This window comes from Physeter macrocephalus, chromosome 4, assembly GCF_002837175.3.
Source record: "Physeter macrocephalus isolate SW-GA chromosome 4, ASM283717v5, whole genome shotgun sequence".
NCBI classification, from domain to species: Eukaryota; Metazoa; Chordata; class Mammalia; order Artiodactyla; family Physeteridae; genus Physeter; species Physeter macrocephalus.
Window position 1 is genome coordinate 87,357,667 of NC_041217.1, and position 11,908 is coordinate 87,369,574.

At 54.3% G+C, this 11,908-nt stretch overlaps 1 protein-coding gene across 7 annotated transcripts in view; it reads right to left on the bottom strand.

The window, feature by feature from the left end:
• The window catches only part of CSF1 (colony stimulating factor 1), a 20,264-nt gene extending 11,845 nt beyond the window's left edge, over positions 1 to 8,419 (bottom strand). For 3 of the 7 annotated variants that reach the window (XM_028489031.2, XM_028489033.2, XM_028489035.2), the window contains exons 1-4: positions 8,149 to 8,419; positions 4,881 to 5,066; positions 3,552 to 3,614; positions 1,814 to 1,984 (exon numbers count right to left, since the gene is read on the bottom strand). In XM_028489031.2, coding sequence (XP_028344832.1) covers positions 1,814 to 1,984; positions 3,552 to 3,614; positions 4,881 to 5,066; positions 8,149 to 8,187 — 459 coding nt within the window. In that variant the 5' untranslated portion in view covers positions 8,188 to 8,419. The remainder of the gene's footprint in view (positions 1 to 1,813; positions 1,985 to 3,551; positions 3,615 to 4,880; positions 5,067 to 8,148) is intronic. The other 4 variants (XM_028489032.2, XM_028489034.2, XM_007106479.4 and 1 more) reach the window with 4 other exon arrangements.
• Positions 8,420 to 11,908: the final 3,489 nt, after the last annotated feature.

Below are 11,908 nucleotides of genomic sequence, written 5' to 3' on the forward strand. Positions count from 1 at the left end.
CTGTGGCCTCTCCCGTTGCGGAGCACAGGCTCCGGACGCGCAGGCTCAGCGGCCATGGCTCACGGGCCCAGCCGCTCCGCGGCATGTGGGATCCTCCCGGACCGGGGCACGAACCCGTGTCCCCTGCATCGGCAGGCGGACTCCCAACCACTGCGCCACCAGGGAAGCCCCTTCCTCACTTTCTGTTCACTGATCTGGCACCTGCCTCCAACAGCGACCTCCACGTTGCCAAATCCACTGGACACTTTTCAGCCCTTCTCTTGCTTGGCTTCTCAAACCCCGTTTGATAAAGTTGACTACTCTTCCCATCTTGAAATGCTCTTTTTCATGTGCTCAGGGGTCCCACACTCTCCTGGGTTTCCTCCCACCCCTTAGGCTGCTCCTCAGCCTCCTTGCCAGGCCCCCTCCTGTGCCTGACTTCTAAATAAATGCTGGGTTTCCTGGGCCTGTTTCTCTTCTCACAGTGGGCAGTGTCATACAGTCCCCTGGCTTCACCGATGACCTACAGACCAACACCGCTTACGTCTGTCTATCACCAGCCAAACTCAAGACCCATACGTCCAGCAGCCTGCTCGACATCTCCACTCGGCCATTTCACGAACATCTCCAGTGTAATGTACCCCCAACCTGAACTCCTGCCCTCCCCCCCGCAAACCTGCTCTGCCCCATTTCAGCATCACGGGAACTCCACGTGCTGGAGACAAAACCATCACGACTCTTCCCTTCCCTCAACAACTCACGGCCGCTGCATTACCAAGTGCTCAGGTTCTTTCTCTAAACTCAGGAATGCGTCGCATTGCCTCACCTTCACTGCACATCCCTAGTCCAAGCCTCCTGGACTTGCACCTCCTGCTGGCCACCGAGCCTCCATCCCTGCTCCCTACATACCATTGCCCGCACAGCAGCCAGAATGGTCTCCCAGCACAAGTTAGACTAGGTCCCTCGCTCTTTAGACAAAATCCCCCATCTTTAAGACCCCAGATGATCTGGCTCGCACCTCCCTGGCTCTCTCCCCTTCACTCCCCTGCCTTGGCCGTGCTGACCACACCTGGGGGCCCTGAATGTGCACTTTCATGCTCACCTAGAGCTTTGTGCCCAGCGCTCTCTGTTCTGGAGTGCTCTGACCAGCCTTATTTCTTCCTCTTACTCATCTTTGGACCTCAAGTGAATATTTTCTTACTCAGAAGCCTTCCCTGTCTCTTCTTTCCCACTGCCTTTTAAATCCAAGTCCTGTTTCTCTCTCCCAGAGCCCCACGTACTTCTCCTTCCTGGCTCACTCCCTCACCTGCTTCAGGTCTTCCCTCTCTGGTTTTCTTTCTGCAATGCAGTTATTGACACTTTACTTATACTTTACTTACGTATTTCGTTAACTGTCTCACCACCCCTACATGTAACCTCCATGAATATGGGGAATTTTGTTTGATCACAGCTGTATCCCAGAGTCTAAAACAATACCTGGTATGCAGTAAGCACTCATTAACTATTTGTTGAATGAATGAATAGTCCTCATGGGTTAAAATTCTATTTACTTGTGTCATTGTTTGTTTAATGGCTGCCAACCTCACTTAACTATAAGCTCCAAGAGGGTGGGAACCATGTAGTTCTTGCTCATGAAGACATCATCAAGGCTTAGCGCTGTGCCTCTTGCACAGTGAGTCCTTGGCAAAGGTTTACAGGATGAATACGTGAGTGAGAGAGCAAGTGAGCAATGACATGGGTGAGGCCAGTGAGCGCCTCTGTGCCTATGGGTAGGGATGGCGCCACCGCAGCTGCCCTCCCTCACTCAGTGCTCCTGGCTCCAGGGCCCTCCTACCTTGTCCTGCTCTTCATAGTCCCTGGTGAAGCAGCTCCTCAGCCTCAGAGAGAGTTCCTGGAGCTGGACAATGACAATGGCATTGGGGGTGTTGTCTTTGAAGCGCATGGTGTCCTCCATTATGTCTTGCACCAGGAGAAATGCCTTCTTAAGGTAGCACACGGGGTCGTTCTGAAAAGTAGAACCTGGAGTTGATGACCTGGCTGATGCCACTTGGGAGCCCAAGCTCTGTGCTGGATGCCCTCATCCCAGGCAGATGGAGGGCTGCAGCCTGCCCTACCCTTACTCCTGAGGAGAGGGGCCACCCCCTCCAGTAAGAAGGAGAATGCTGCCCTCAGCTGGCTTTCATTCTCCCTTGTTGGGATCTGGAGCTGCTGGGGATTGTGGTAGAGGGAAGGAAATGCGGATTCTGACCAGAGAGATCCTCAGATTTCTGAAAGATGAGGCTTTAATCAGGATGAAGGTGTATAGGTAGGGTGGGTTCTGGGGAACTTCTATTTTTCTGTCTCTGACCCTCTTTTGGCTTGTTTTCACACAAAGCCCTTTACCATATGGCTCCTTCGAATCCTCCAGGCCATAGGGATACTGGAGACTACCTCGGGGTCCAAAGAATGACCTCAGTGTTTTGTTTCCCTAAAGAGATGGTGGGTGCCTCAATGAAGACTCTGCTTTTAGCTCTGTATTCCCAGCACCTGGTGCAATAGGTTCCTAGTAGTAAATGCTTGGTAAGGTGTGAGTGAGTGAGTGAGTGAGTGAAACACCGAGGTCACTCCTTGGACCATGAGGTGGTCTCCAGTTCTAATAGAAATGTGTATGGGTCAGGTGTGCAGAAGCTCAGAGATGGGAGCAAATTCTGGGCATGATGGCGATTTTCTAGGAGGTACAAAGAACAGACGTGGAATAAAGGCTGGGGTGGGGGCAGCTGGAAAGGCATTACGGGCATCAGAAAGAGCTTGTGCAAAGGCTTGGAGGCAGGAAGAAACAGGGAATGGGGGTAGTGGGTTGAGCCGTGTGATAGAGACTGGAGCTTGTAAACCCCAGGCTAAACAACCTAGGCTTTCTCCTGGAGTGAGAGGTCTCCAGGTTTGGGGGAGGCGGTGAAGATAACAGGCTGTGGTTCAGAGAGCTCCCCCACTAGTGGTGGGGTGAGGGGTGCACTGGAAGCAGGAAGGCCATTTAGGAGGCTTTTGAAATTGTCCAAGCAACTGATGGGGTGAGGCCCCAGAAGCCGGAGATGCTGGGAGGTAGAACCAGCAGCACTCAGTTGGGTGTGGGATAGGAGGAAGAGGGAAAGGGCTGGACTGATTCCCTGGTTGCTGGTCTGTCTGCTGGATGGAGGTGACATCCTTAAGCAAAACATCTGACCCAGAAGAAGTCCTGGTTTGCCTTAGGCCTTAGAGCCAGCCTGCCCGCGTTCAAATCACTTACTACCTATGTTCTCTCCCTTAACCTCTCATGAACAAGAAAAGTGAACCACATAGTCAGGATCAAAAGTGCCTGGCACATAGTAAGACCTTGACATGTGCCAGGCCAGCAGAAGGGAGCAGCAGGGGACTTGAGCCCTGGGCCCTGCCCAGCTCAGCCCTGGACCCTGGCACCCCAGACCTGAGTACCAGGCGTCCTTACACCATACCCTGCCCAGCTCTAGGACTTCTCCTGCCTTCATGCTCCCACATACCCCCACCCTGGGAAGTTCATACATGCTGGCACATGGGCCTTGTAAACAGCCATAACTCACCAACTGCTCCTGGTCTACAAACTCGAAGGCAATTTGGCACGAGGTCTCCATCTGACTGTCAATCTGTAAAAGAGAGCAGGCCAGTGGTGGCAGGGTGTCTGCACTCGACTGAGCTTGCCTAAGGATGGGGACTAGAGTTTCTGGATGGATCAGGGTTTGATCCTCATCCATCTCCCCCCAACCACACCTGGAAAGACAGAGCCAAGGCTAGGGGAAGACCTGTGCCTTCCACATGCCCAGGGGAGGGTTATAGAAGAACAACAAGTCTCTGTCTTGTACCTCCCACTCTGAAATCTCACAGATGCCAGCTTGTTATAAGGAAGAACTGTCTAATATAGGACATAATCTCCTGCGGGAGGTAGTGAGCTCCCTGTCCTGGAAGGAATTCAAGCAGAGGCTAGACAAGCTCTGGGGATTCGGGATCTGTAGGGACCGAGGCTAGATGCCCTTAAAGCCCTCACTGGCCCTCAGAGCAGTGGTTCTGTGATTCTAAGCCTCAGAGAATGTGGTGGCTCTTGGTCTACTTTGGATTGCTGCAGCAGCTACATACAGGAGGAAAAGTGTAGGGGGTCATAGAGGCAGGAGGCCCAGTCTATGGGCTCCAAGCTCAGGGCCCTGGAGCTGGCCTTAGCCTGTGGTGCTCCCCCATGCCTGGCTGGCTAGAGGGATGGTAAATTCTCTTCTGAGCAGGACAGCAGCCATGACAGCAACCTGATTCTGCCTGGCTGAACCACGTTTGAAATTGTTGACGACTCTGCTGGCACGATTAGAGTGAGGCACGGGGTCCTTCTAGGCCCGGGTGATCAGGCCATCCCAGCCCCAGGGCTCGGGCAAGAGCCAGGGAAGTGAGGGGGGAGGGCTGGGAGTTAGGTGGGAGCCTCCCTTCCAGATCTGGCTGAGGCCCTGGTGCCAGGCTGGCGGCACATCTGGGAGTCCAGGAGCTAGAGGCAACATCTGGACACAGCAGGCAGACTGGGCTGGCTCCTCAGAGGAAGCATCCCACCGAGGGAGAGCTGGCTTTATAACCTTTTTCAGAGTCCACGTTTGACATTCCAGGCAATCATTAACCTAGGCAACCAGCTAGAAGTCCACCCTGTCCACCGCCTGCAGGGGAGTGGGAGAGGGCTTCAGGATTGAGAGGGGGCTCAGAGGTATTGACCTTTAGAAGGTCAGTGAGAAGAACATCCGTGGAGCTAGTGGGAGCCACGAGCCACATCCTGCATGGCTGTATTTCTCTGCCTACAACCACTCTCTTTGGCCCTGCTCCCTGACTCCCGCCTCCGTTTCCCCAGTGGGGAGAAGGTAAGGTAGGCAGGGCCACACACTCACCAGCTGCTGCAGGAACTGCAGGTGTCCGTTCCCAATCATGTGGCTACAGTTCTCCGACACCTCCTCGGTAGTACTCCTGCTCACGAGGAGACAGGCCAGCAGCAGCAGGAGGCCCAGCCATGTCTGCGACAGAGAGGGCATAATTTCTCCCCAGCTCTCACACTCCCCAGGAACCCCCACGCCCTGCTGAGGGTGGAAAAGCAAGGACGTCAGACCCACAATGCTACAGACCTGCCCCTCATCCCAGAATGCAGCATTCCCCAAACCCACCTTACTCGGGATTTCCTAGCAGCCGCGCACAACCTTGCTCTCCCTCGCTAACAATCCGAGTGTCGTCTCCTCCAAGAAGCCTTCCCAGATTAACCCAGGCCAAGCCTTACTACACACTGAACTTCTAATGAGGACATGGGAGGTATGCCTACCAGTCTAAATGTCAATTACACAGGAAACTCCTTGAATGCAGGACTTGCATCTACCCATTATTCTGTCTCTGCAATATCACACACTGAGCCAGGCATCTTGTGAGCTGCCCACTCCTCTCAAGTTCATGTTCTTGCACTGGCTGGCTTCCAGACTTGGAGCCAGAGGTATTTGCCTGGGCCCAGCCCTTCCTCCTACCTGATTCCACACAGGTCTGGCTCTGCTACTGGAAAAACCAGGGGCCCAAACTCAGTTTCACTGGGAACCTATCCCGCACCACAGACCTTTGGAGCCCTGGGTATGTGTGTCAAAAAGAGCCCAACCGATTAATCAGAGGCAACAGTGCCAGCTCTAGACCATCCCTGGCTGGCACCTGCCTATCGGAGCCCCATCAGGCTCTGCATCCAGCCAGTCAGCCCTTAGCATTGCAAGAATGTTTTCTGAGATCTCTCCCCTCTTTCAGCACCTACCTGGCCCGGTAGCTGCTTACCCCCAGAGTGATGGGACAGGCTCCTGACACCCTGTTGTTCCCCTTCCCTCCTTCTTGCCAAGGTCCCCTTAGCCCTCTCCCTGGCTCTAGGTCTCCCCTTCTCCAGCCAGAGGCAGAGAAAGACCCTTGGGCTTTCTTTCCGAAGCTGGATATTGCCTCCTGGCAGATTCAGGGAAATGCTGTCAGGATGGGGTGTGGGCTGGCACCTTCCTGGGTTCTGGGCTCTGGGCTCTGCCTCAGTAATTCATATGATGAGACAAATACTGCAAACAAATAGCACATTGGAGGCTATGAAACAGCCCACAACAACATGCTGATTTACATATAACTAAAAGCCCAAATGTTTGTCAGCTCTTACTAGGGAGGAGAGGCCCTGGCTGGGCTCCAGGGAGGTTGCAGGGAGGAGGGGCCACAATGAGGCCTTGAAAGATGGGGAAAAGTTGATGGCAGAGAGAGGGAAGGAGAGGCCTTCAGGAAAGAGGCACAAGATGGCCCAGTGCCATTCAGCACAGGGATCTGGTGAGGGTCCTGGTCTGACCTGGGGGAGGAAGACAGTGGAAGAGGGAGAACAGTCATGGAGGAAACATTGGGTTCTGTTGCATGGTTGAGGAGGTAGCTCTGGGTGGGAATAGCTGCCCAGGCCCTCAGGAACCTGCAATTCAGGACCCATGGGAGGAAACTGGGCCATGCAGAAGGTATGTCTCTGCCCCAGGCTGGCTGCCCCTGAGGCTCTGAGCCCCAGGTGTCGGTGGTACGGAGGAAGGGGCCTATGGGGAAGGGGATGCTCAGGAAGACAGCCTTGCCACACGCATTTCAAGATACTGATGTTTAAGGACAGCAAGGAGAGGGCAATGCTTAACCCCAAGGGCTGCCTGGCTTTGGGAGTTATTTCAGGCACCATGTGGGAGGCTGACTTTGAAGGTAGCCAAAGGGGGCCACCCTGCACCTGGGGCCCTGATCTGGCCTCAGAGGAGGATCTGGACAGGCACCAAAGGGTTAACACTCTAGCTTGCATCTGGCTGGGCCGGCTCTTCTCCCCGCTTCTTTCTTCCTCCCACCCACCAGCCTTGGCCTCTGGGGCAACCACAAGGAATCTTTGCTTCAGTCTCAGAGAGATGCTGGGACATCTCAGCCCAGCTGTCCGTCTTCACCTGCCTCCTATCTTGCTCTATCTTCCCCATCAACAAGGTCCCTAGAGAGATCTTAGCATGAGTGGACCCTTGGGCTGGCCCTGTCTAAAACCAGCCTCTTTCTTTCCACCTTTCCTTTCCTCCTCTTTCCTTGTGGTCTCACTTCCAGCCCCTGTTTGTCTTGTTGCCTATCACCTCACCCTTCCTGATTTCCCCTCCTAACCCCATCTCGTCTCTCTCAGTTGGGGTCTTCCTCCCCCGTGGAAGGGCTCTTCCCTCTTACCCTACCTGCAACCCCCTCCCTTATCCTCCGAATATTTTTCTGCTTCTCTGCCCCCTGGGTTTCTCCTCTAGGATTCCTCAGAAGCAAACCCATTGGAAGACCACTTACTGTTCATTAACGGTGCCACCCTACGCCATCTAGGAGCTGCCCCACCGTTGGGGCAGAACAGTCCCCATGCAGTCCTGAGCAGCCGGCTGCCCCTGTCCACAGTTCTGCAACCCCAAACCTTCCTTCCACCTCCTCTACCACCACTAAGCCCAAGATCTCCCCAACGGACTGAACCAGGTTTGGCAGGAAGATTCAGAGCTGGCCCCATACAACTCTGGGACGCCGCCCCCCACAAAACATACTCGATCCAGCCACCCAAGTGCCCAACGGCTTCTGTCTGTGAACCGGAACAAGTAGTGGCTTGCCCGGCACCTTCCTTCTGGCTTGGCATTCTATAAGCTGGATGGTCCCTGAACTTTCCCCATCCAGAAGCGCCCACTCCCCAGCAGGACCTAGAAGCATGTGTATGGCCTATGAGGAATGCCCGCTAGGAAGGCACCACCCTCAGCGCACAGCCACTCCGCCTGTCCCTTGGCGGTGGCTGATCAGAAAGGAGAGAGTCAGGGACGCAGCCTCTGCCCCATGGCTGCGAGCCCCTTTCTTTTGCCAGCGGGTGGCTCAGCGTGCCTCTCCGTGCAATGGGGTGAGCAGCCTTCCCTTTCCCGAGGGAGTGCCGCAGCCCCAAGAGTAGCTGCAGGGCCGCCTCGGGTCCCAGCCAGAGCGCCATGGGCCTCGCGCAGTCCGTGCGCAAAGATGGGATGGAAACCGGAGCCCGCTGCCGGGGCGGAAGAGCCTCGGCAGTCGACGCGCCCGGGCAGCGGGCTCCCAGGGGCCGCGCCGCGCCTCCGAGCTCCCACCCCAGCCCGGCCAGGGCCCCGCGCCACGGCCGTCGCTTACCGTGGGAGGGCAGCGCCCGGCGGCGCCCCGCGCGGTCATACGGGCAGCTGGGTCCCGGCCGGGCGCGTCGGCCGCCCTCGCTCTCTCGTTCGTTCGCTCGCTGGCCGCTGCAGAGTCCACGCCCCGGCCGAGGGCCGCGCTGCTGTCCCAGGAGTGCGGAGGGACCCGCAGCGGCGCAGAGAGCACCCAGGAAAACTTTCACTTTCCCCGAGCCGGGCTCCACTGGCCAGCTCCTCGGCACAGCCTTTTAAGCGGACTTGTGAGGCATGTGGTTTATGGGAAATCACCTTGGACAGGCGCCAGACACACACACACGCGCGCGCACACACACACACACACACACACACACACACACACGCGCGCGCGCGCGCACTGACACAGACACACAAACTCCAGAGGCCCACTGAACCGCCTCCCCGCCCCCACCCCGCGGGCTGGTCTTCTCCGCTCGTCTTCCAGTCGCCTTGTTTGCTGTGCTCAACGCCAAAGCGTTCAAGAAAGTAACGCGGGCTTCACCGCTTCCCTCTCTCCAGCGCGCCGGCTTGGGACAGAGCCTTGCCTTTCCTTCCGCGCTCTCCAGGCGGATCCGGTGTTCTCTCTCTCTTTCTAATATGCCTTTCAAGGGACTTTCCCTCTAGGCCTGAAAATTCCCAAATCTGAGCAGGAAATGGCCTGAGAGCAGGGGCAAACACTGGAGACTGGGGCCTCCCCCGCTGCGCTTCCTGCAGCACCTTGTGGAACCCGAGTCAGCAGGTTTGTCGACAGCCCTCTCCTTCCTATGCAGCCCCCAAGCCGCCCTCCCAGCCTCTGTCTCCTGTTCTGGTGTCAGGGTAGAGGCAGGGAGGCTAACTACCTGGCCAGAAGGGGATGAGTTGTGTCCTGTGACAGGGAGCTGGGAGGCTCTGCTGTGTGCTAGGAGATGCTCCCAGCACCTGACCTGCAGGTGATGTAAATGCTGGCTGGTACCCATGCTCCCTTCTGAGCCTCCAGACCTGAGGAGATTGGCACCTGGGCCCTAGATTTCCCTTGATGCTTTTGGAAATGCATTTACTGAGATGATTAATCACATTTTGTCTCTACATGAGAGTGAATCTAAATGAGGCCTAATAGGATGAGCCTATTAATCATAATGCCAAATTCAGGAGCTTTCTCTTTCTTCAGTTCACTATGGTTCAATGTTTCAATCTCTCTGTGACTCCACCCATCCCCAGCCCCTGGGAAATACATGATATACAGCCAGGTCTGGAAGGGGCATCTCTTGTCACTTGCTCCAGCCCCAAGAAGTAATTTTACACCTGCGTGCTCGTGTTCATACTGGTTCCTCTGCTTAGAATTATCCTTTCCCCACTTGTCCTTAAGGCAAACATCTCACCCTTCAAGGCTGAAATCACACCGCATCCTTCACCAGCAAAGCCTTCTTTGACTCCTCAGGCAGATCAATGGTTCCTTTTCCTGTGGTCTCACTGAATTTGGCTCCTTTCTCTGTGGTCTCCCTAAGTTGTTTGTCTTTCATTCATTTGTTCTCCACATTATTCTAAGAAGTATTTCAGGTGGTGCTGATAGTTATATTCTGGATCATCAGACTGAGGCTTCGCCCCCACCCTGGACTGAGAGTTCCTCCAAGCTGGTCCCATGTTTACCTCCAAATCAAAAGTGCCCAGCACATAATAGGTACCCAGTTGATAGTGATCAAATGAGGCCATTAGAGAATAATTCATTCATTTAACAAATGTGCACCGTGTGGCTACTATGTGCCAGGCACTGAGCTAGGCCTGGGAATGTGATGATGGACATGTCGGCATATCCCTGCTTTCATGGGTTTGGGAGTAGTCAGAGCTTAAAGGGTGTGGGGCAGGCCTGGATGTTCAGAAACTTGAGGAAGGAAGGCCAGAGACAGAGTCCAGCCAGAGGAAGGAGTCTGAGGGCTTACTTCCCCTGGGCATTGTCAAGTGGTCCCAGTACAAAATTATTTAAGATAACATGTTGACACCACTTGTTCTGAGGACTGATAAGAGGCTAGAGGAAGTGATGTGAGGAGATAACCCTCTTGACTTGTTGAGCTGGGAGTAAAATTTTACCTGCTCCCTCCTTCACCTGACCCGACGCTGTGGGTTCAATGAAGCCAGTGTTAGGACATAGCTCTGCCTCTGGAAGTCAGCCTTCCTCTGTCAGCACAAGCCTTGGGTTCTTGTTTCCCCTAACGGAAATTCTTTACACCCCCAGATTTGAACCCTGATTCCACCACTTACAGGCTATCTGACCTTGCAACTCTGCCCAGTCATTTGTTGTATGACTTGGGACAAAACTCTCTTAGCCTCAGTGTCTTCATCTATAAAATGGAGACGTTTATATTGCTCACCAAAGTGTTGAGGATTTAGTAGGATGATGCCTGTGAAGTGTTTAGCCCAGGACCTGAAGGTAGTAAGTGCTATTGGTATTAGCATTAGCATTAGCATTAGTATTAGTATTATCTGTCCACTCACATGCGTCTTAAGCAATGACACCACAGTAGTGCAGTAAACTTGCAAGTCCCAATGCCAGACTTTAGTCCCAGCTCTGCCATTCATTTGCTGGGTGGCTTTGGACAAAGCCTTTCTTCCTTCTGAGCCCCTCTTTCTTCATTTGACAATGGCGACGATAAGCCCTTTCCCCAAGGAGTGGATGAGAGGTCAAATGGGTGACAAATGGGGGTCTCTAGGGCAATGAACAGCACAGAATAAGTGCTTGGTTATGAAAGAACACTTTGGAATTGTAGGCTATGGGATGCTGGGAGGCTCCACCTGTGTGGAGCTGCAGAGGCATGAGGAAGGTCCTGGGGAACCGTGACTCCGCAGTGGGACTTGCAGCTGTTCTCGTCTCTGTTACCTTAAAAGGAGAGGTTGTGAATCTGCTTGACCTCAGACATGGAGAAATTGAGGCTGGAAGAATTTATGGTGTGCCAGGTAGGGCTCCCCCGGACAGCATCTCCTGGGCTCTCTCCTGCACTGGGCAGATACTCCAGCCCCTGCCTGTCTGGCTGGGGGACCTTGGGCAGGCAGGTTCTGGCTGAATCTCAGGGCCAAGCCAGCAGGATGGTTTCCATCTGCACGTGGCTCCTTAGCTGTTTACACCCGTGCAAGCCTGTGTGTGCCCATTGGTGGTCACAGAGTGTTGGAACCACAGACCTGACCTAGAAGCTGTTCCACCCATATTGCCTCAAATGAGCAAACAGAGTCTCAGACAGGCAAAGCCACCTCCTCCAAAGTCACACATGATGGTGCAGTGTGGGGTGGGGGCCTCAGGACCGAGGCCTGGATTGACCCAACTCTAGATCCCCTGTGTTCTCCCTGGTCAGAGTAGCTGCTATTCTCCCTGCTGACTACTGGTGGAGTCATGTCCGGATCAGGGTCCTGGGGGAGGCATAGAGGAATTTGGAACAATCCAAGATTTGGGGTTTCAATGATTTCCTAATGTAGCATCATCAAGAAGGCAGTACTCAGCTGACCCTGGAGGAGGGCAGAAGGGAGTACCAGAGGGACCCTGCTTGTCAGGGGAATGAAGCAAGGGTGGGAGGAGAGAGACAGAAAAGAGAGAAATGGAGACGGATAGCAGGAAGTGGGAGGAAAGCTTCATTTGCTAGTTGTCAAAATGTCATTTCCTTGAAATTATTTGACAGGCAATTTCCCCTTGAGATCTTTTCTAGGGAGTTGACTTCTATCACAAAGGACTCCTTTCTTTCTCTTTCATTTTCTTTCTTCCTTCCTTCCTTCCTTCCTTCCTT